This window comes from Trachypithecus francoisi, unplaced genomic scaffold, assembly GCF_009764315.1.
Source record: "Trachypithecus francoisi isolate TF-2019V2 unplaced genomic scaffold, Tfra_2.0 Lachesis_group10, whole genome shotgun sequence".
NCBI lineage: Eukaryota > Metazoa > Chordata > Mammalia > Primates > Cercopithecidae > Trachypithecus > Trachypithecus francoisi.
This window is the reverse complement of record NW_022681455.1, coordinates 98,708,662-98,733,335: the sequence shown is the minus strand read 5'-3', so window position 1 is coordinate 98,733,335 and position 24,674 is coordinate 98,708,662. Positions and strand designations below refer to the sequence as shown.

Here is a 24,674-nt window from a genome sequence, read left to right as displayed (position 1 = left end):
TAATTTAATTTTTATTAATTTGTTTTCCGAATGCAATAATAAATTGTCAGGTGTTCAGTGAATAGCTCCTGTCTATTTAGCATAAACAAACAACTGTGGAGAGACCCAAAGATGTGGGCAGAACCATCAATGCATACTCCTGTCCAGATGGTGATTTGAGAAAACCTAAGATAAATATTATGAAGTAGCAAGAACGAAGGCATTAAAACATAAGTACTACAGCTGTGAGGGACATGCTGAGAAGACCAGAGATTATGATCCCCACCCAGCAACCCACTTGTAGAGCAGCAATGTCACTATGGGAAAAGTTGTCCACTGTCCCACCCCAGTTCCAGGGCAGCAATGCAGAAGTTTTGCCCAGGGAGACAGGCTGTGTATTTGTCTGTTTTCACACTGCTATAAAGAACTACCCGAGACTGGATAATTTTATAAAGAAAAGAAGATTTGATTGACTCACAGTTCTGCATGGCTAGGGAGGCCTCAGGAAACTTACAATCAAGGTGGAAAGTGAAGGGGAAGTAAAGCACATTTTCACAAGGTAGCAGTAGAGAGAGCACATGCAGGGGAAACTGCCACTTTAAAAACCATCAGATCTCATGAGAACTCCCTCACTATCATGAGAACAGCATTGGGTAAACTGCCCCCATGATCCAATCACCTTCCACCAGGTGTCTCCTTTGACACATTAGAATTACAATTTGAGATGAGATTTGCGTGGGGACACAGAGCCAAACCAAGTCAGGCTGTAAATCAGAGGGCCATGGAATGTTGCCCAAGGGGACTTGCTTTATTTGGAACAGAGATGGGGAGCTCATGCCTAAGAACTGTGTGGGAAACAATGGAGTTTTTTAAGGTAAGCAATTTAGAGGAGGCTGGTAGTTCCATAGTGTTAGTAGCAGCAAGTAAAATAATAAACCAGCTATATGTTTGACAGAACAGAGAAAGAGACCACTAAGAAGAGCCCTTTGAGAGTTGGGGCGAGCCTCAAAGACTGGCAACACGTTGCCCCTGCAAAGGGTCCTGACTTTAATTGAATCAGAACGTAAAACAATTAATGTCTCAGGGTATTGTTGAAAGCAATAGAGCAATTAGCTAACAATTAATGAAGGCTGATGGCCAAGTGTGATGCCAATAGAGGTAGAACAGCTGTAAGCTTAGTAGGAAGATGCAGAGTCAAAGAGAACTCAGCAGAAGTAACAATTATCCCTGGTCATCAGGGCAATTGTATCCATGACCAAGGCTGCACCAGGTAAGGAGAAACATTAGAGAGTACTAACAGCAGGGGGCTAGGCGCGGTGGCTTACACCTGTAATCCCAGCAGTTTGGGAGGCCAAGGCGGGCAGGTCACGAGGTCAGGAGATTGAGACCATCCTGGCTAATATGGTGAAACCCTGTCTCTACTAAATAAACAAAAAATTAGCCAGGCATGTTGGCAGGTGCCTGTAGTCCCAGCTACTCAGGAGGCTGAAGCAGGAGAATGGCGTGAACCTGGGAGGCAGAGCTTGCAGTGAGCCGAGATTGTGCCACTGCACTCCAGCCTGGGTGACAGAGCCAGACTCCATCTCAAAAAAAAAAAAAAAAAAAAATAGTACTAACAGCAGGGGAATAGACTTTACTGATCTAGTCCAGCCAAGTCACTCAACAAGTAACAAGCAAAAACTATGACAAGCCCAAGAAAGGGGTGGGAGGGATCAATATCAAGAATTGCTATATCACCTAAAATATACAGCTTCCAACAAAAATTATGAGCTAGGCAAAGAAATAGGAAAGCATGATCCACCCAGGGAAGGCAAAATAAACTGCCTTTGAGGGAGAGCAGATGGTGGACTTAGCAGACAAAGTCTTCAAAGGAACTATTCAAAAAAACAGAGGAAACCATGTTTAAAGAATTAAAGTAATAATAATATCTCATCAAGTAATGAAAATTAATAAAGAGGTAGAAATTCATTTTTAAAACATAGAAAATCCGGAATCTTTTCAATATGATGACTGAAATGAAAAATTCACCACAGGAGACTGACAGCAGATTTAAGCCAGTAGAATAAAGCATTGGTAAACTTGTAGATTGATAGAGATTATGCAGATTGAGGAGCAGAGAGAAAAAAGAATGAAGAAAAATTAACAGTCTCAGAGAAATGTGGAACACCACTAAGTGTACCAACATACAGGTAATGGGAGTAACAGAGAAAAGAAAGAGAAAGGAGTAGAAAAATGTATTCAGATATAATGGCTGAAAATTTCACCAATTTGTTGAAAAGCAGTAAGCCACACATCCAAAGGGCTCAACAAACTCCAAACGGAAGAAATGCAAATAAATCCACACCCAGAGACTCATCACACTCAAAATGTTGAATGGCAAAGCAAAGAGAAAATATCGAAAATAGCAAGAGAAAACAATTCATTACATACAAGAGAAGCCCAACAAGATTAACAGCTGATTTCTCATCCGAAACAATGAAGGCCAGAAGTCAATGGGCTGAAAGAGGAAAAACCTGCCACTCAAGAATATTATATCTTCAAAATGATCTTTCAAAATGAAAGCAAGTAATCAACACACTCAGATCTTGGTTTCTAATGTCATTCTCAAATAAAAGACACCAAGCCTCCTTGGAGAAATGGTGGATTCTAGGACTGAGGCAGAAAATATCTAAGATGAGCCTAGAACATCTTCTGGTGCCAGAAAGGAAGTGTTCAAAAAAAAAAAAAAAAAAGGCCATAAAGATGAAGAGAGTCAAAGGGACACCAAATTCAACTGAAAGAGCTCCCAATGGCCAACCTGGAACAATCTGAGCAACAAAATAAATAATGTAATACAGTCACATGCCACATGAAACATTTTGGTCAACAATGAATCACTTATGAAGATAGTCCCATAAGATTATAATGCCGTATCTTTACTGTACCTTTTCTATGTTTAGATATGTTTGGATACACAAATACTTAGCACTGTATTATAATTTCCTACAGCATTTAGTATAATAACATGTTTTTCAGGGTTATAGCCTGGAGCAACAGGCTACACAATACAGCCTAGGTGTGTAGTAGGCTATACTATCTAGGTATACCATCATAGAGTACACTCTATACTGTTCACACAATGATGAAATTGCCTAACAATGCATTTCTCAGAATGTATCCCCATCATTAAACAATGCATGGCTTATGATATTATAACCCAACATATAAAACGAATATCTATGAATTGAAACTGATATAAATAAATGATGTTAAAAATAAATAAATGAGGGAGAATAGATAAATCTCCTATACAGAAGAATCCCAAATAAATTATGTGGAGCATAAATCCCTACTCCTTAAGTATGGGCTGTACATAGTGACTTCCTTTCAAAGAGTACAGTATGGAAAGGAGGGAGAGTAACTTCACAGTGAAGAAATCCGTAACATACTATCCATCTACGTGATCAAGGTTCACATCAATGATGAGTCATGTTGATAGTAGACTTCCTCGATATGACGTGATGTGAATGGCACTTTATGTCTGTGGTCTTCCCCCTCAAACCACATAAACCCCAATGTAATCATGAGAAAAACATCAAACAAATCCCATTGGAGGAACATTCTACAAAAACCTGACAAGTACTCCTCAAAACTGTCAAGGTCATCAACATCAAGGAAATTCTGAGAAACTGTCTCAGCCAAGAGGAGCTTAAGGAGACATAGCAGTAAATGTAATGTGGATATCCTGGGTGGGATCCTGGAACAGTTAAGGGACGTTAGGTAAGAACTAAGGAAATGTGACAAAAGCACAGACTTTGATTAATAATACTGTATCAATACCAGTTCATTAATCGTAATAAACACATTGTGCTGATATAAGAGGTTAAAATAGGGGAAACTGGGTATGAGGTGTATGGCGGTTCTCTGTACTGTCTTCACAATTTTCCTGTAAATCTAAAACTTCTAAAACAAAAGTTTATTTTTGAAAAATGAAGGAAAAATAAAGACATTCCCAGATTAACAAAAACCTACAGAAGTCACGGTTGGCAGACCTGCCTTACAAGAAATACTACAGGAAGTTCTTCAAGCTAAAAACAAGTGATACCCTACAGGAATATGAAATCGACATTAAAAAAGTAGTGCAAATAAAATTAACTGTATAATAGGTAATTATAAAAGACAGTATAATCGCATATTTCTTAACTGATTTAAAAAGCAAGTGTATAAAAATACATATATAATTGTATTTGGGGAACTATAACATGTAATCATGGAGTGTATTTGACAGTAACAGCACAAAGGAGGCAGGTTGAAACAAAGCTGTATTTACATAAGAAACACCAGATAGTAACTCAAATTCACAGGAAGAAATGTAAACAAAAAGTTAATATGACAAACTCTGTGAACATATTTCATCTCCTTTCTTCTTTCAGCTTTTGAACTCCTTGCTCACACCATTAAAAAAAATTAACTCAAAATTGATTATAAACCTAAACATAAGAGCTAAAATTATAAAACTCTTAAAAGAAGACAGAGGAGAACATCTTCATGATATTGGGTAAGGCAATGGTTTCTTATATATGACACCAAAAGCACAAGATCAAAAGAAAAAAAATGGATAAATTGGACTTCTACCAAAACTAAAAACGTTTGTGTTGCAGACAAAACTATCAAGAAAGTGAAAGAAAATCCACAGTATGGGAGAAAATATTTGTGAATCTTATACAGATGATCCCTGACTTACAATAGGTCAACTTAAGTTGTTTTTTTTTAACTTTAAGATAGTGCAAAAGCAACACACATTCAGTAGAAACCATACTTCGAGTATTGATATAACCCATTTTTCACTTTCAGTACAGTATTCGATAAATTACATGAGACATTCAACACCCTATTATAAAACAGACTCTGTGTTCGATGATTTTTCCCAGTTGTAGGCTAATGTAAGTGTTCTGAGCATATTTAAGATAGGCTAGGCTAAGCTATAATGTTTAGTAGGTCAGGTATGTTAAATGCATTTTTAACTTATGATATTTTCATCTTACAATGGGAAAGTTAAAAAGATAAATAACCCAAGTATAAACCAAGCAAAGGACTTGACTAGACATTTCTCAAAGAAAGATAGACAAGTGGCCAATAAGCACATGATAAGATGCTCCATGTCATTAGAAAATTCAAATAAAAACCACAACGAGATATCACTTCATACCAAGTAGGATGGCCATTTTTTTAAAAAACTGAGAATAACAAAGATGTATGGAAACCGGAACCCTCACACATTGTGGGAATACGAAATGGGGCAGCCACTTTCAAAAACAGATTGCTAGTTTTTCTAGGTGTTACACATAGAATTACCATGTATAACCCACAATTCAACTTCCAGGTATATGTCCAAGAGAAAAGAAAACACGTCAAGAGAAAAGAAAACACGTATCCACAGAAAAACTTGTACCAGGATGTTCATATCAGCATGACTCATGATAGTCCCGAAGTGGAAACCCAAATGTCCACCGAGTGATGAATGGATAAATAAAATGTGATCTATCCACACAATGAAATGCTATTCAGCCATACAAATAAACAAATGATACATGATACAAGTGTACCTTGAAAATGTTATTCCAAGTGAAAAAAGCCCCTCATAAAAGACCACATATTGTATAATCTCTTTTAAATGAAATGTCCAGAATAGGCAAATCCACAGAGGCATAAAGTAGATTAGTGGCTGCCGAGAGCTAGAGGGTGAGAGTGGGGTGTGGGGAATGGAGAAGGATCTTTTCTTTTCTTTCTTTCTTTTTATAAATAAATGTACTTAAGTAGATTTTTGTTTTGTTTTGTTTTGAGATGGAGTCTCCCTCTGTCACCCAGGTTGGAGTGCAATGGCACAGTCTCGGCTCACTGCAACCTCCACCTCATGGGCTCAAGCGATTCTTCTGCCTCAGCCTCCCAAGTAGATGGGACTACAGGTGCCCACCACCACGCCCAGCTAATTTTTGTATTTTTAGTAGAGGCCGGGTTTCACCATGTTGGCCAGGCTGGTCTTGAACTCCTGACCTCAAATGATCTGCCCACCTCAGCCTCCCAAAGTGCTGGGTTTACAGGGTGAGCCACTGCACCTGTCCTATGGGGAAGGAGGTCTAATGGGTGCAGGGTTTTTTTCTGGGGTGATGAAAATGTTCTAACATTATTGTGCTGATGGTTACACAACTCTGTGAATATATTATAATCCACTGAACTGTACACTTTAAATGGATGATTATATGGCATATACATTAAATTCCAATAAAGCTATTTTCAAAACATTAACAAGAAAACTAAAATATACTAAGCAGTGAATGCCCGGCTTTAAAAAAAATCAATTTTAAGTTTTACTTTTAATCTAATAACTATCAACCCAAGGAAAAAATAAATAAGGACCAGAGCAATTCTGCATTAAGAGAGTTCACAGGTTTTTGCTTTAACTTTGCTTCTTGCCACTCTGTACTGAGACTGGGGTTTTTTTGCGGAAGGTGTTGGTTCTCCATCGAGAAAATGATGTGCATGCTGTGACGTAACTTAGATGTGAATAATCCCGTGGTTTTGGGGCCACTGTAGGCAAATTTGGGGCCACACAAGACAATGACACTAATAATCATACAGTTTTAGAGGTTAACAAAGTGTCATTATATGTGGTCCTCTCTAGCTACTACAATAAGGGCAGTAGATCTATTTCACAGACGTGGAAACAGTCCTATTTAAAAGCTTGTTCAAGACTAGAAATTGGCAGCACCAAACCTCATGCCAGGCCTTCTGATCACGAGTCCAGCACTCTTTCTCCTGCGCCCCAAAAAGTTCTCTTTGCATCACATCCTACGTGCATTTAAGTTAGGGAAATTCAGCTATCAATGCTCAGCAAAGTAATGAGAGAGGTAAATTGCAATTTAGATAGGCAGGGAGCTCAGATGACTCCATTCACCTCTTCACACAGTGACCACAGGCCTTGGAGTGAGCCCAGGACAGAGGTCACAGGTCTGCTGTCCTTCAGCTGGTCTCTGCTACAGGCTACTCAGGCTATGAGTGTCCAGCCTGGGTATCAGGCAAGATGTCATATGGTTATGACCTCTCTCTCTTTCTTTTCCTCTCTCTCTCTCTTTCCTCTCTCTGTCTCTCCTTTACGTCAAACATTCTATTTTGGCATGTGTACTTTTTTTCCTATCAGGGACATTACTACATGCATTAAACATTTTTCCTGGGGTTGTATACACGAAACTTTGAATATTGTACTTTATGGGTCACTTAAGGAATTCCCAAATGTTATTTGGACTCCACAAAATTTTTGTTTTCTGAGGTGACTCTAGAACCCAACCCAGCAGTAAAATGTGACACACCTGGACTGTAGGTCTCCAGGTGCCACTTTGTGCTTTGATGGCCCACAGCTATTTTGATTTTTACGGTCTAGGCTTTTCTAGATAAACCAGCAAGGTGGCTTAGATCTTGGTGGACCGTGACTCAAGCCCTTATAAACACAAGGAGACAAATACCAGAAACAGCACATTTTGCCCTCTCCTACCTCCTCTACTTGTAGTGTTTCTTTTTCAATTTTGTCAAGTAGCTCTTTTCTCAGCAAGATCTCCTTGTCCAGATTGATGTATATTTCCATTGCCTTGTGAAGCTTGCTCTGAAATATAACAACACAGCAAGTCGTGAGCTAAGATGACCTCTCAGAACCGCAGGAAGGGGAGACAGCTCTTTGTTAACAAACAGAAAAGCAGGACCATCCAGAAAGTCCAAATTGCCTTTCTCGCTGTTGCCCAGATTTTCCAGATCCTGATGTCTGAGAACTGGTGCGGGAGGAGAGGATCTTGGAGTTTTGTCCTCAGCTGGACAGGCAAAGAAGTAAGGCACACGGGGACCTAAATCCTGCCCGACTATTCACTAAGAAGATCTTTGGGGAGGTCCCAGAACCTTTCTAAACTTGGGTCCAGTCACCATGTAGGGTTGTGGAGAGGCGTACAGGAGACAGCCTGGTAGAGTGCTGAGGCACATGGAGAACATTCAACAAACAGCTGCCGTGACTATCGCATGTGGATGGAGAGTGGGGAATACTCCTCATAAGGTGGGTCTACTGCTATCTTCATTTATAGGTGAGAAAACTGACCCTTAGGAAGGTAAAACCATTTCCCCAAGGACACAGAGACCAGGGAGAGCCAGGAATTGAGCCCATACAGTGAGATTCCACAGCCCACAGGCTCCATCACCGTTTCATCACCTAATGAGGCCGGGCCTGCTAGTTTTAGAGGAGTCCTGCAGCAGCACAGACTTGCAGATTCCCATGGCATCATCTGCCCTTCACTGGCTCCTGCAGGCCCCACCCCTGCTTCTTAGATTGGTCCCCTTTTGACCACTCTCTCTCGGTGGGGAAGAGTCAGCCAGAGGCGCTGGGATGTGCTTTGCTGGGCAGAGGAGTGGGCCAAGGGAAAGACGCAGTGATTTGGGGGAGCTCGCTCAACAAACCCTGAAAACCCACCCACCAGGCGCCAGTCCCTGCACCACGCACTGGCCAGTGAAGCAAACTAGGCTCTGCCACCAGAAGGCTGGCTCACAGCCCGGACAGTAGGGGAAAGGCAGTAAAATAATTGCAAGAAGAAATGTAAGACTGCAATTGTGCCAAGCTATGAGAATGCCAGGACAGGGTTGGAGAAGGTTTTCCTGGAAAAAAAAAAAATATATATATATATATATATAAAATGTATAATATATAATATTATATATATTATATATATATATATGCTGGAAAGAGAGCTGAAAGGTTGAGTCAGTATGTCTAGGTGAAGAGGGAAGAGAACATTCCAAGCTAAGGAAAGAACCAAGGAGAGGAGGATCTAACAGGAGCTGGGAGAGTGGGTAGAGAGCAGCAGGGCCACAGTCGAAGTGGAGGCAGGAGGAGGGGGCAAGGGCATTGCCCCAGGGTGTCAAAACAGAGAAGACTAGAACCACCTGCCTGGGGGACCTTCCAGCACCCAGGGGCCATTCTCTTCCTCACTCCTATTTTCAGGCCTCACTTCTTTAAGGCTCATTCCCTGTTCCATGTCCTGCATGAGAATTGCTCTGCTAACGAAAGCAAAAGTGAATGAGACCAGACTGACAGGGTGAGGTGGGGGGTCAGGGAGATGCGGCAGGACTTTGCTGCAAATCCAGCAATTCAGGTGGGAGGAAGGCGAGTGGAGGGAAGACAAGTGGTCACCAACTTAGAGCGGCAGGGCAGGAAGGAATGGAGGTACAAGAATAGCAGCGAGGCCATCACCGGCTCTGCCAGGGCAGTCTCCACGAAGGCTAATAAAAGCTGCATTGGTGATGCTGAGTCAAGACGTGGGTCCCTTGAGGAGGCCACTTCTGAAAAGGACTGCATTCACTTTCTATTGCTATGTAGCAAATTACCACAGACTTTTGTGGCTTAGAGCCACACCCATTTATTATCTCGCAGCTTCCATAGGCCAGAAGTCTGCACACAGTGTGGCTGGATTCTCCCCCACAGTCACATCCAGCTGAAACCAAGGTGTCCGCCAGGGCTGTGGTTCTTGTTAAGGGCTCATGATCCTCTTCCAAGCTCACTTATTGTTGGCAGAAGGTAATTCCTTGAAGCTGTACGACCAAGGCCCTTGTTTTCTTTTGGGCTGTCAGCAGGAGGTCGCTCTCAGCTTCCAGAGGTCCCTCTTGAATCCCTTCCATGTGGCCTCTCTGTCTTCAAGCCCACAATGGAGAAGACCCCCTCCAGCCATTTCTCCTCATGGTTCGCATTTATGACTTCCTCTTCCAGAGAAACTGTTCTTTCAAAGGACTCGTGTGATTAGGTCAAGCCAAGTGGGTAATCTCCCTGTCTTTAGTCAACTGTGCCATACAGTATAACCGAATCATAGAACAGAACAGAACTTAACCGAAACCATCACATTCACAGTCCTGGCCGGAGATTATACAGGGTGTAGATACCAGGGGCTGGGGAGTCTTGGGGACATCTAAGAATTCTACCTACAAGGCCCCAGATCACTAGTTTATAGGCAGTCTGGAGTGACTCATCACAGCTGTAGTCACATGCTTACATTTTACCAAACTCCACCAGGCAAGGCTTGAGGGCATAAAGTCAGAGAAAAAGCTGCCACCTTGACTCAGGCTTACACATGAAACTCACAGAAGAGAAGAGCCCATTTCTGCCTGGTGCTGTCTCAATGCTGTACCCTTAGCACTTAGCCTGGTGCCTACCCTACTGAAGGTATTGGTACTTTTAGTATAGAGGAAAATTATTCTGCATGTCTTTAACAAGGTTTCACACTTGGGTGTTTGATATTTGTTTCTTTATTTTCATTTTCTGATTGCTGGGAGAATGAATGTTTCATATTTACATCAAAGTGGCCCCTCCTGTCACCCTCCCACGCCTACCAAATACACACCTGTTCTGCAAGCAGTTCATTCAGCAATATTGGTCAAGCACCTGCTTTGGCCAGGCACCATCCTTGATGCTGGGGACACAACACATGCTAGACAGAGCACCATCCTGGTGACACAAAACTTGCTTCTAAGAGGTGAAGAATCTTGCCTAGATGAAGCACCTCCCCCAGCAGAACATTCAAGCACAGGCAAGGTCTGACTCCACAACTCAGTTGTTCTGCCTCCATTTCCCCCAAGAATGGCTCTCACTCTGCCCATGGTGGCCTGTGCTGCTGATCTCGGGTACTGCAAGCAATCTGCACTGTGTGTTTAGACCCATCCTAAAGAGGTCAGGCCCTGCAACCTGGCAGTTTGATTTTTAAAACTCAGTAGCTTCATTTCCAAAACGCTTGGCTTTTCCCCCACAAGACCAGGAAGACCCTGTGCTACTTAACTGATTCCACGGGATAAGATCGAGGTCCAGTGTGATCTAAGCAAGTACAACCTGCTCTCCAGGCAACGAGGGCCTGGGAGTCACAGGAATTGGCTTCCTCTATAAATAACAGTGATCAGATAAGCTAAAAACTGATGAGAGAAGCTAAAAGTAGAGGATCTGTTGCATGCTTATGACACATAAACTTCAGAATGCCAGCACACTGTTTTCTACATACTTTATGCTGGAAAAGGCAGTCGGGTGGGATACACACTGAGTTAGGTGGGATGCATACTGGACTGAGAGTCCCACCTCTGTCAGTAACTTGTTGCTTGAATTTGGCAAATACTCTGCATCTTTTTTTTTTTGAAACAGAGTCTTGCTCTGTTGCCCAGGCTGGAGTACAGTGGCATGATCTCAGCTCACTGCAACCTCTGCCCCTGGGGGTTCAAGCAATCCTTGTGCCTCAGCCTCCCAAGTAGCTGAGATTACAGGTGTGCACCACTACACCCAGATAATTTTTTGTATTTTTCGTAGAGACGGGGTTTTGCCATGTTGGCCAGGCTGGTCTCGAACTCCTGGACTCAGGTGATCTGCCCACCTAGGCCTCCCAAAGTGCTGGGATTGCAGGTGTGAGCCACTGCTCCCTGTCTACTCTGCATCTTTGACCCTCGGTTTTTTCATTTGTAAAAGGAAAATGTTGAACAAACATAAACCTGGCCTAAACGCATTCACATTCACATTTTTAAACTGTGTGGACCAAACAAAGCCCACCTGCGAGTTACCTAAGCTCATAACCAACGTTGTCACCTGGGCACTATACGAGAGGTCAGCAAAACTTTTCTGTAAGGGACCACATAGTAAATATTTTAGGTTTTGCAAGCCCAGAAGCAAAATTATGGGTATTGTATACTTATATTAACAAGAGAAAAAATCCCACCAATGTTTTATCGATTCAATTCAAGATATAATAATTGAGTACAATATTTTAGAATATAGGTCTACTAATGAAAGAAATGGAATTTCTAGGGAAGAAACCAATTTTGCTTCATTTGGTTTCCAGTTAGTGTTTTCTATAATCAAATTGGTTATAAAGGTTCTTCTATAATATCATTCTTAGCTCACAGGGCAGTGGGTGGGGATATACTGGCCTGCAGTTGCTGAATACTACATTAGATGGTCTCTAGCAGGGTGACCAGATGGCCTCGTCTGTTGGGGCCAGGTCCTTTGTGTGCCTATAGTCTCTGCCTAATTATTAATAGTGCCTCTTTTCCCTCCCAAAAGGGTTCTGTTTGGATGATAAATTATTTAGTAGTTTTCTGATTTGTAGCTAAGACTGCTTTCCTTTGCAGGGTTTTAAGCAGGAAAGTGCTTATAATGTGCTCAAATTAAACAGGGCTCTAAATGTGGTTAGCTCTCAAAACTCACCATCCATAAAAATCACTTGGGGAATTAACAACAACAATAAAGAAGAAAACAAAATAAATAAGATACATGGCCCTCACCTCCTAATTCAATTAGTCAGAGTGGGACTAGTCATCTATGTATCTATCTATCTATCTATCCATCCATCCATCCATCTATCTACCTACCTATCATCTATCTATCTATTTTTTTTTCTTTTTAAATAAAAACCCTGGTTCTCACACACAGCCAGGGTTATGGGAGCATTCAGGAAATTTCAGGACACATGGCTTGACAGTGAGGGGGCACCTAAGTGCTGTGTGAAACTGGAGTGCACAAGAACCTCCCTGTGGCCAGAAAGGTGAGTGTGGAAAGCCTTGAGGGAGCCTTCAGCATCAGGGATGGCCTTACTTTGTAGGCATTGAGGACCTGCAGAGTGTTTCCAGATGACAGCTTTAGCTGAGTCAGTTCTTGATTCCTTGCTTCAATTGTTTCGAGAAATTGAGCATTCTCTATCTTCAACTGCTGAAAATCAACATCATGAAGGGCCTCACCCACCTCTTCTTTCTACAGCTCAGAAAGATGAAAGAAAAGGTGATACGTCAGCTGTGATTCTGAATGTATGGCTCACATCTTACAACTCTTGATAAGACTTTGGAGGTCAGTCATCATTCAGTCATTCAACAAACACATATTGGGCATGTGTTTGGTCCCAGGCATGGTGTTAGGCACTGGGAATAGAGATTTGAGTAAATACAATGTTCCCTGGCTCCAGGCAGTGCATATGAGGGTTTACAGACAAGCCATTGACTCAACAGTGTGGTGCAGTGGGATGTGTTGTTTGGGGGGAATGTGGGGGAGTGGGGGCAGAGGGCACACAGAAGTCGCTAAGCCAGGCCAGGGGAGGATGAAAGACTGAGTCAGGCACAGAGGACATCCCACAGTGGGTGGTGCCTCACAGGGCCATGAAGGAAGAGAAAGAATCAGGCCATTTAAAAGTTGTTTTTAACATGAAAAACCCAGGACAAGCAGCCCATAGATTCCCCCTTCTTTGATCATCTGATATTTCTGCACTGCAGTGCCCGAGTGTATAAGGTTCCCTCCCTGTCCCGGCTGACCTTACCAGCCCTGCCAGGTCTATGCCACTTTATATCTGTGGCAGACAACAGCCCAACTTGGGAACTGCTATTCCTCACTCCCACGTCTCACTCATGCTGTCTGTCCTATCTCCTGGGATTCATCTTCTTCCCCTTCCCAAAACAACACAACTTCCTTAAGCCCCAGTACAACCATTCCTCCAGCTCCAATGCTCCCAACCTGTTTTCCACACCGGAGGGTGATCCCTCTCTCTGATGAGCCCTTGGAAGCTTTAGCTCTGTGATCCTTGGTATGTAGCTTCTTTTTTTTTTTTTTTTGAGATGGAGTCTCGCTCTGTCACTCAGGCTGGAGTGCAGTGGCGCAATCTCGGCTCACTGCAAGCTCCGCCTCTCGGGTTCACGCCATTCTCCTGCCTCAGCCTCCCGAGTAGCTGGGACTACAGGCACCCGCCACCATGTCTGGCTAATTTTTTTGTATTTTTAGTGGAGACAGGGTTTCACTGTGTTAGCCAGGATGGTCTCAATCTCTTGACCTCGTGATCCACCCACCTCAGCCTCCCAAAGTGCTAGGATTACAGGTGTGAGCCACCGCATCCGGCCAGTCCTTGGTATATAGCTTCTGTATACAATTACACATACACACCTTTTCTCACAACACTGCTGCCCACTAGTCTAGGAGCTCACAAGGGCAGGGCCCGTGTCTGTGTTATCTCTGTGTAGCAGCAGCATTAAGGTTAAAGATCATCCACCTATTCCCTATCTCCAGCTTAAAGCCCCTCTTCAAGATGCTCGTGCTTGCATGAACCTCCAAGTACCAGGAACTGATGATCTGCAGACAGCTCCACTGGGACCACTCACTGCAGAATTTTTTCTTGCACTGAACTCAAATCTCCTTCCCTGACACCTCCATCCACAGCCCCAGCTCTGCTCTCCCTTCCTGCTGCAACCCTGAGCACTTAGAGACATGGCTGTGGCCCTCCTGGGCCCTCTCTCCTTGGGCCCATCAGTCCCAGGCTCTTGGATATGGTTTCTATTCCCGACATCTGGCTTGCTCTCCGACGTGAACTCTAGTTTGCCAATTCTTCCAAGGGTGGGGCTCACCCTGTGACATGACACTCCAGGTAGGGGCCGCTCAGACAGAGCAGAGAAAGTCTACCCCTTCCTTGTTCTGGGTACTGTGTTTCTATAAGTGCAGCCTACACCATAGCATCACCACCAGCTGAGCTGACTTTATCAGGTACTCTATGGCTAAGCCAACCTGCACCTGATCAGGTATTTTGGGGGATCAAAAGTGTAGGGTGTTACGCTTGTCCTTTGTCACTTCATGCTGTTAAATCTGTCCCAGCTTGCTGAGGTCTTTCTGGATCCCAAGTCACTCAAGCAATAGTGCCCCAATGTGTTAATTCTCCTGCCCAGTTTTGTGTCCTTGCCAGTAGCCCCCTTTGATGAGCATGCCACCAGTGCCCGAATTCAAGTTAATAATCAAAATATTGAGCTAGGAAAGGACGGAAGCATGTTTGCCTTACTGCCTTTCATCAGGAGCCATTAGGGTCAGCTGGTGGCAATGCGAGACACATCAAAGCACATATAACTGTGCCACCAGGCCATTTTCCCAGAAAGGGCCAACAAGTACGTCTTGAGGGTCTTTTAAATTCACGCCAACTCTGTCTACAGAAAACCTCTGATTTGCCTGCACAGTCATCATATGAGTTTCCTATTGCTGCTGAAACAAATCACCACAAACCTGGTGGCTTTAATGCAAATGTATTATCTTATAGTTCTGGAGGTCAGGAGTCTGAAACGGGTTGGGAGGCTCAAATCAGGATCTCAGCAGGGCTGCATTTCTTCCCAAGGCTCTAAGGGAGAATCTGTTTCCTTGTCATTTCCAGCTTCTAGAGGCTGTCTGCAGTCCTCGATTCCTGGCCCCTTCTCCCTAGCATGAAAGCTCATCACTCTGATCTCTGCTTCTGTTATCATAGCTTCTCCCACCCTCCTGCTTCCCACTGATAAGGAGGGAGATTATATAGGGCCCATCCAGGTAATTCAAGACCATCTCCCCATCTCAAGATCCTAAATTAATCACATCTGCAAAATCCTTTTTGCCATGTAAGTTAATGTATTCACAGATTCCAGGGATTAGGATACGGACATTTTGGAGTGGGGGTGGGAACCTTATTCAGCCTACCACGGTAACCTTAAAAAGAAACAGAGAGAGAGAGAGAAAGGACCACATACCTGCCTCAACTGTGAAAGCATTTTTTTCCTCTGAACTTTGAGAGAAACATTTTTCAAACGTAACTTCTCCTTCATATTATCCTAAAACATAAAGGCATATTTTAATGCATTTAATCCATTTCTCTCCTTTTTCCCATTGGTTTGAAAAGTGGATGGTTCTGGGGCTGTAAACCAAACCTTGACCTCTAACATTCTGTCACTTATTTTAGGTCCTTTTACTTCTACTTAAGCTGGGGCTAGTATGATATTTCATGACCAAGAAGCAGAGGACATTGGTTTTGCAACATGCAAATTTTACGTTGCTTTCAAAGTCAAGATTATTTGGGTATATGCTACTGTAGGGGTCTTTCCTGACAAAATGATCTTACGATTTTTGGTCTTGTATTCCCATGGTAGTTTACATAATTTTTATTACTCTTAACATGTTAGGGTTAGTAACCCTACCTTGTCTCCAGGATCTAAAGCTTGACATATTGTAAAATCTCTGGAAATGAAGGTTACCCCCCAAATTCTCCTTTTTTCTCATAACAGCCCAAGGTCTATCTCCTGATAACAAAGGATCTCAAAGAGCTTTAGATTCACCTGTAATCCCAGCACTTTGGGAGGCCAAGGCAGGTGGACTGCTGGAGCCCAAGAGTTCAAGACCAGCCTGGGCAACACAGTGAGACCCCATCTCTATAACAATTTTTTAAAAGGTTTTTTAAAAATTTGAAGAAGAGATTTACCTGTCCTACTCCACAGTCATCTCTCTAGACAGGCTGGACCAGACCAGTCTCATACCTTTCTCAAGAAAAATAGAAATCAATCTGAGGTACTGTTAATATACATCCTGCCTGGCTGGTGTTAACCTTGATAAACATGCATTCATTCATTCATTCATTCATTTATTTTTTCTGAGATGGAGTCTTGCTCTGTTGCCCAGGCTAGAGTGTAGTGGCATGATCTCGGCTCACCGCAACCTCTGCCTCCCAGGTTCAAGCGATTCTCCTGCCTCAGCCTCTCAAGCAGCTGGAATTACAGGCACACACCACCTCACCCAGCTAAATTTTGTATTTTTGGTACAGATAGGGTTTCACCATGTTGGCCAGGCTGGTCCTCCAGCTCCAATGATCCGCCTGCCTCAGCCTCCCAAAGTGCTGGGATTACAGGCGTAAGCCACTGCGCCCAGCCATAAACATACATTATAAAACATGCATATACACATACACTTTCAGGGATGCAAAGAAAATCTGCATATGTGGGCAACATTTATGGTGGACCAAATGGAGCTAGGCTGCTTCACATGGATGATTTCTATAACATCCCTGCAAGAATGTTTTTTCCCTTTTTAAGCTCCGTCTGCCAACTCACCCTCCGGCGGTTCATGTCCTCCATGTATTTCATCACTTTCTGAGTGGCCAAAATACTCCCTTTCTTCTTGGATATGGCTTTTAGAATATCTTTGTCAAACTCATGCACTGCTCTCGCAACTTCATTCCATCGAATTTCAGCCTCCTCAATGATCGCCTGGGGGATCAGCACAAAGAGAGAAGAATGTGTCCAGCAATCTTCAAGGATGTGTCCTCTAAGAAAACCCAAGTTCCCAGGCCTCTTTGTGCCCCGAAATATGTTTCTTCTCAGTCTTACGAACATATCCTTAAGACACAAACTTGACTATTCAATGTAATTAGTTAAAAGCATTCTTTGAAAAATAGAATCCATAAAAAGAGAGCAAACAAAACAGATGTTAGGTATCTATCTTTTTTTTTTTTTTCAGATGGAGTCTCGCTCTGTCTCCCAGGCTGGAGTGCAGTGGCACAATCTCGGCTCACTGTGACCTCTGCCTCCCGGGTTCACGCCATTCTCCTGCCTCAGCCTCCCGAGTAGCTGGGACTACAGGCACCCGCCACCACGCCTGGCTAAATTTTTGCATTTTTAGTGGAGATGGGGTTTCACCGTGTTAGCCAGGATGGTCATGATCTCCTGACCTTGTGATCCACTCGCCTCGGCCTCCCAAATTGCTGAGATTACAGGCGTAAGCTACCGCATCTGGCCTTTTTTTTTTTTGAGACAGAGTCTCCCTCTGTTGCCCAGGTTGGAGTGCAGTGACACAATCTCAGCTCACTGCAACCTCCGCCTCCTGGGTTCAAGCAATTCTCCTACTTCGGCCTCCTGAGTAGCTGGGACTACAGGCATCCACCACCATGCGGGTGGTGTCTCTTAGCTGAATTTTGTATTTTTAGTAGAGAAGGGTTTCACCAAGTTGGCCAGGCTGGTCTTGAACTCCTGACCTCAGGTGATCCGCCCACCTCGGCCTCCCAAAGAGCTGGTACTACAGGCATGAGCCACCATGCCTGGCCAAGGTATCTATCTAAATATGTATTTCCATATTTGAAATTATTTATCCATTAAAAATATCTGTAAGGATATACATCAAAACATGAACCACAGTTACATCTACAGAGATGGATTAGTGGGGAAATAAAGAGGCACTCTTATTATATTTCTGTTACTTTTTAAAAAAAGACATTATACTTCCAAGCCTGAGTATTTGGGGGGGAAAATGGAAAAAAATAAAGAAGATATTATAAAGTCAGGTATGGTGCCCGTAGTCCCAGCTGCTCAGGAGGCTGAGGCAAGAGGATTGCTGGAGGCCAGAAGTTCGAGGCTGTAGTGTGCTATGATTGTGACTGTGAATGGCCACTGCACCCCAGCCTGAGCAATGCAGTGAGGCCCCATCTCTTAAAAATAAAAAAAAAAAAGTTGTTATAAAATGAATAAGTGGGAGCGGCCATCTTGCTCCTGCCCTGACAGGTTCTCCTGTCGGGGTCACAGGGACTCTAAGATTGCTACCTGCGCCTTCGCTGACCATGCTGTCCCGGGTGGTACTTTCCGCCGCCGCCACAGCGGCCCGGTCTCTGAAGAATGCAGCCTACCTAGGTCCAGGAGTATTGCAGGCAACAAGGACCTTCCATACAGGGCAGCCACACCTTGCCCCTGTACCACCTCTTCCTGAATATGGAGGAAAAGTTCGCTATGGACTGATCCCTGAGGAATTCTTCCAGTTTCTTTATCCTAAAACTGGTGTAACAGGACCCTATGTGCTCGGAACTGGGCTTATCTTGTATGCTTTATCCAAAGAAATATATGTGATTAGCGCAGAGACCTTCACTGCCATGTCATTAATAGGGATAATGGTCTATGGAATTAAAAAATATAGTCCTTCTGTTACAGAATTTGCTGATAAACTCAATGAGGCGAAGCAGGCTTCCATCCAGCAAATCCAGAATGCAATTGATATGGAGAAGTCACAGCAGGCACTGACTCAGAAGCGCCATTACCTTTTTTGATGTGCAAAGGAATAACATCGCTATGGCTTTGGAGGTTACTTACCGGAAACGACTATATAGAGCATATAAGGAAGTAAAGAATCGCCTGGACTATCATATAGCTGTGCAGAACATGACGCGTCGAAAGGAACAAGAGCACATGATAAATTGGGTGGAGAAGCACGTGGTGCAAAGCATCTCCGCACAGCAGGAAAAGGAGACAGTTGCCAAGTGCATTGCGGACCTAAAGCTGCTGGCAAAGAAGGCTCAAGCACAGCCGGTTATGTAAATGAATCTATCCCAATTGAGACAGCTAGAAACAGTTGACAGACTAAATGGAAACTAGTCTATTTGACGAAGTCTTTCTGTATTGATGTCTACTGAAGTTATAGTTTACCCTTCCTAAAAATGAAAAATTTTTTTCATATAGTAAGAGAACAAAATCTCTATTGGCCAGTCAGATGTTTCTCATCCTTCTTACTCTGCCTTTGGGTTGTTCCATGATCACTTCTGAATAAGCAGTTTGCCTTTATAAAAACTTGCTGCCTGACTAAAGATTACCAGATTATAGTTTAAATTTGCAATTAATTCTACCATCTTGCAATAAAGTGACAATTGAATGAAACAAGAAAAAAATGAATATGTGTATTGACATAAAAAGAGATGTTGAAAAATACAGTTTACAAAATAACATGATACTATTTTTTAGAAGAAATTCATATATGCATAGAAAATTATCTAAACTGTAGGAGGTAAATGGAAAGTCAACAGAAATTACCTGTGAGTGGTAAATTGTGAATGTTTTCAAATGTTCTTTTAGCTTAACTGTATTTTTCAACATTCTACAACATAGATTGCCTTGAAATAAGAAAACACTTACACACACACACATTACTATAGAAAATAAAATGGAATGGTATCTGTAGCCAGGCTGCAAATCATCCTAGTTCAGACTTTTTTTCTGGGCACCAAGAAGCAAAAGCATTTTCACTGGCTGACCTCAGGCTCCAGCCTCTTCCCAGCCCCATCATCTCTACATGATAGAACATCAATCCACCTGAAACACTGCTTTCAACACGTTGCTCTCCTACTCAAGTATCCTCAGTGGGGTCCAGCTTTCTAAGACATCAAAGATAAACTCCTTGGCATGGCTCTCAAGAAATCATGGCCTTACTCAACCTGACTTCCTAAAGCAGCCTCCAAAGTAGCCTCTTCTCTAATCACACCAGCCTCCTCAATGTCATGAGCTCACCATGCTTGTGCCCACCTCCACTTCCTTGCCCATGTCATTCTCTTTACCTGGGGTGCCTTTCTTTCCCTGTGCCTTAAACAGATGCCATCATTCTTCAAGATCATGCCAAGTCCCTTTTAAGCCCTACCTCCTCAACACATTCTTTTTGACCACTCTAGCCCATACTGATCTCTGTCTCTGCACTTGATGCTTACATTGCACAACCTAGCAGGTCAGGATAATGCTACCACATCCCAACCTCCTTTAACTTGCTAGAATTCAACAATGCATGTTTGGAAAGAGAGAGAGGAGGGGTGGGAGAGCGGGATCAGTTGATGTATACAGATGGTTGCATCAATGAGAGAGACATGAGTCTACTGATTGGTCCCTCTTGAGACAAGTGTGATTCTGTGAATGCCCACATTTGGAAACAGAAAAATAGAAAACTTTAGAAATAGAACAGAAGTATCTATTTTTCATACAACATGGGTCTCAAATGCAAGCTAACAACGTCATCCTGTGGGCAACCGAATTAACAGTGATGTTTCTTCTCTGGAGGAAATTGACTGTATTGGACTCATTAAGAGACGCTACTATATTAGTCTATAACAGGGCATGAACCATGGGCACGTGTGCCGTATAGAAATGCTGACCTAGGGGCCGGGCACGATGGCTCACGCCTGTAATCCCAGCACTTTTGGAGGTTGAGGCGGGTGGAACACGGGGTCAGGAGATCGAGACCATCCTGGCTAACACGGTGAAACCCTGTCTCTACTAAAAATACAAAAAAAATTAGCTGGGCATGGTGGTGGGTGCCTGTAGTCCCAGCTACTTGGGAGGCTGAGGCAGGAGAATGTCATGAACCTGGGAGGTGGAGCTTGCAGTGAGATGAGATCACACCACTGCACTCTAGCCTGGGTGACTGAGCAAGATTCCATCTCAAAAAAAAAAAAAAAAAAAAGAAGAAGAAGAAGAAGCAGAAGAAAAAGAAATGCTGACCTAGGGACTTTTCACTCAATTCACTGACTGTGATGGTTAATATTAGGTGTCAACTTGACTGGATTCGGGGATGCCTAGATGGCTGGGAAAGTATTGTTTCTGGGTGTGTCTGTGAGGATGTTGCCAGAAGAGACTGATATTTAAGTCTGTGGACAGGGAGGGGAAGATCCACCCTCAATGTGGGTGGGCACCATCCAATTGGCTGCCAGAGCAGCTAGAGCAAAGCAGGTGGAAGAAGGTGGATAAGCTTGTGTACTGAGTCTTCTGGCTCTCCCTCTTCTTCCCACGCCCGACAATTCCTTCAGCTCCTCCTGCCCTTGGGCATCAGACTCCAGGTTCTTTGCCTTTAGACCCTGGGACTTGTACCAGCGGCTTCCTGGGGGTTGAAGGGCCTTCGGCCATAGACTAAAGATTGCACTGTTGGCTTCCCTGGTTTTGAAGCTTTCAGACTTGGACTGAGCCACTACCGGCTTCTCTCTTTTCTCAGCCTGCAGATAGCCGATCGATTGTGTGGGACTTTGCCTTGTAATCACGTGAGCCAATTCTCCCTAATTAACTTAACTCCCTTTCATATATACATGTATGCTCTTGGTTCTGTCCCTCTCGAGAACCCGAATACACTGACTTAAACCTCAAACCTGTTGTATTATTAAGAAATTATTATAGGCTGGGCGCGGTGGCTCACACCTGTAATCCCAGCACTTTGGGAGGCCAAGGCAGGAGATCACGAGGTCAGGAGATTGAGACCATCCTGGCTAATATGATGAAATCTCTTCTCTACTAAAAATACAAAAAAATTAGCCAGGCGTGGTGGCGGGTGCCTGTAGTCCCAACTACTCAGAAGGCTGAGGCAGGAGAATGGTGTGAACCCAGAAGGCAGAGCTTGCAGTGAGCCGAGATCGCGCCACTGCACTCCAGCCTGGGCAATAGAGCAAGACTCCGTCTCAAAAAAAAAAAAAAAAGAAATTATTGTAAAATTTTAAGAGCATTTAGGGTTATCGTGGTTATGTCTTCTAAAAGAATTCATATATTAAAGATATATACTGAAATATGTACAGAGATATGTACAGAGATTCACTAGGATTCACTTCCTAGTAACCCAGCCAGATGAAGGGAAAGTTGATCAACCAAAAGAGGCCATATGTTGATGATCACTGCACCCAGGTGTTGAGTACATAGGGGTTTGTTGTGCTAGCCTCTCTACATTTGTGTATTTTTGAAATTTCCCATAAAAAAAAAAGTTCAAAAACGTGTCATCCCCACAAGCAGGTGGTAAGTTCCTTGAAGATAGGCCCTGGATTCACCTCATCCTACTTGTGTTTCTTCTAAAGCCCCAACAATCACATGAACCCACTCTAGATACCTCTTGATGGGGTGGAGGTGGGGAGCCCGCGCAGGACAGGCTGCGCCGGGAGGAAGGTGTACCTCGTGATGCTGCATGTCGCGTTCTGCATTTGCCCTCATGTGCCGTAAGTCATCCTTCGTGTCTTCCAGCTCCTTTTGTACCAGCTCAAGTTTTTGGTCGACAGTCAGGCCCACCCCACGGTCCATACCTGTCCGGGATTTGGATCTACGCCTGCCTCGAAACTGCAACCCAACAGAAACAAAGCCAATGTCAAAGAGGAATTAGTAGCCATCGAAATGATCCTCTGACCTGCTAGAAGTTCCCCAGAGTGACAGCCAGGGAGAATAAATTCACGGTAAAAGGATGCTGGATATTAGGCCTGAGCTGACATTTATTTCTCAAGTCATCCTAAGCCCCTGCACTAAATACTTCAAAGGCCTGTGTTTGACAATGAAGTGAAAATAAATAAGGGTAAACGTCTTGAGGTGGAAAGGCTGTGAACCTGCTATAGACAAGCATTCAAGTCAAAGACAGGGGAAGCTCAGAGGTACTTCCTGAGCTGAACACAGGAAAGAAACTGCATCCGTGGGGGACTGTGTTCAGCAAAACAGACAAACAAACATCTTGGACTTTCTACACATTTAAGGCAAAGGTCAGAAGTGGGTGGTCCAGGGTACATATGGGTTTGCTTGGCCCTCAAAGGATAAGCCTCCACAGACAACCTCTCTGAGACAAGGGCCTGTGCCAGGCCTACTTTCCTCATTTAGGTGGCTGGCTGGGCCTTGTAAACAGTTGAGTCCCTTAATTTAAATGATTTTTTTTAAAAATTCTTTTGAGACAGAGTCTTGCTCTATTGCCCAGGCTGGAGTGTAGCAGTGTGATCATAGCTCACTGCAGCCTCAAACTCCGGGGCTCAAGTAATCCTCCCATCTCAGCCTCCCAAGTAGCTAAAACTACAGGTGCACGTCACTACATCTGGCTAATTTAAGAATTTTCTTTTGTAAAGATGGGGTCTAGAAATATTGCCCAGGCAGGTCTCAAACTCCTGGTCTCATGTGATCCTCCCACCTTAGTCTCCCAAAGACTACAGGCCTGAGCCACTGCACCTAGCCAAAAGAAATTATTTCAGGTAAACTAACATATGCTGGGAGACTCAATCCGCTATTAACTGAACCCAGTTTCTTTCATAGTCACTTGAAAGAGAAACCCTAGAGAGCAAAGAAAAATCAAAAGTAAAACAGGGAGAAGAAGGTCCCATGGTCAATTGGCCATAGAGGGCACACCAAAGGCAGATATACAAATGCCACTTGCATTTAAGGGGACAAACAATAAAAGAATGTTCTAGAATGTGTACCTGTGCATAATCTGCTGCTGACATTTTAATTTCTGATAATCGTGAAGGTCGCTGATCCCTGGGCTCCAGTTTAGCGTAATATTTCTCAAACATCTCAGTCTCAGTTTTAAGAGCAGAGTTTACATAGCTGCAAGACAGGGTACCTGAGTAAGTTCTAGTAATAAGAGTTTAAACCCCAAATAACTAGTGTTTAATAACTAGTGGACCTGCAAGACCCCTTAACCTCTTGGTGCCTTAGTTTCCTCACCTATAAAATGGGTATAGGAATAGAACTTTAGGGTTCCAATAAGGAAGACAAAGCCTCTGGGACAGTGCCTGACACATAGTAAGTGCTATATATTTGATATTTTTATTAATATGTTTAATGAGCCATAAAATTCAGAACACTAGTATTACATGGAAAATGGTCATAGGTTTCAAGTATCATTGAACCCATTTGGGAAATTATTTCTGAATTACTATATATTATATATATACTTTTTTAAAAATTTGTTTAAGAGACAGGGTCTTACTCTGTTGCACTCACTGTAACCTTGAACTCTTGGGATCAAGCAACTTTCCTGCCTCAGCCTCCCAAGTAGCTAGGACTACAGGTGCACAACGCCATGCCTGGCTAATTTAAAAAATTTTTTGTAAAGGTGGTATCTTGCTATGTTATCAAGGCTAGGCGCCAACTCCCAGCCTAAAGTGATCCTCCCACTTTGGTTTCCCAAAGTGCTGAGATTACAGGCAATAATAGCTACTGTGCCCATCCTGAATTACTATATTATTGAAGTTACACACAACCACAATCTTCAGATGTTTCCTTTGGTTTATGTTTTTCAGTTCTTTTATTTCCAGCACCCAATAGATGAAAAGTATCAACCAGAAGTTTATCATAAACTGTGGAAAACTTTGAACAGAGGAAAA

At 43.2% G+C, this 24,674-nt stretch overlaps 1 protein-coding gene and 1 pseudogene across 4 annotated transcripts in view; one reads left to right on the top strand and one right to left on the bottom strand.

Moving 5' to 3' along the window:
* CCDC113 (coiled-coil domain containing 113) overlaps positions 1–24,674 on the bottom strand; it is a 32,036-nt gene that overhangs the window by 5,364 nt on the left and 1,998 nt on the right. For 2 of the 3 annotated variants that reach the window (XM_033218621.1, XM_033218622.1), the window contains exons 2-7: positions 23,766–23,892; positions 22,492–22,653; positions 16,879–17,034; positions 15,529–15,609; positions 12,608–12,763; positions 7,508–7,615 (exon numbers count right to left, since the gene is read on the bottom strand). In XM_033218621.1, the coding sequence (XP_033074512.1) occupies positions 7,508–7,615; positions 12,608–12,763; positions 15,529–15,609; positions 16,879–17,034; positions 22,492–22,653; positions 23,766–23,892 (790 nt within the window). The remainder of the gene's footprint in view (positions 1–7,507; positions 7,616–12,607; positions 12,764–15,528; positions 15,610–16,878; positions 17,035–22,491; positions 22,654–23,765; positions 23,893–24,674) is intronic. The other variant, XM_033218623.1, reaches the window with a different exon arrangement.
* On the top strand, positions 18,296–19,461 carry LOC117087874 (annotated as a pseudogene). Its single transcript, XR_004438934.1, has one exon. The product of XR_004438934.1 is annotated as an ATP synthase F(0) complex subunit B1, mitochondrial-like (transcript).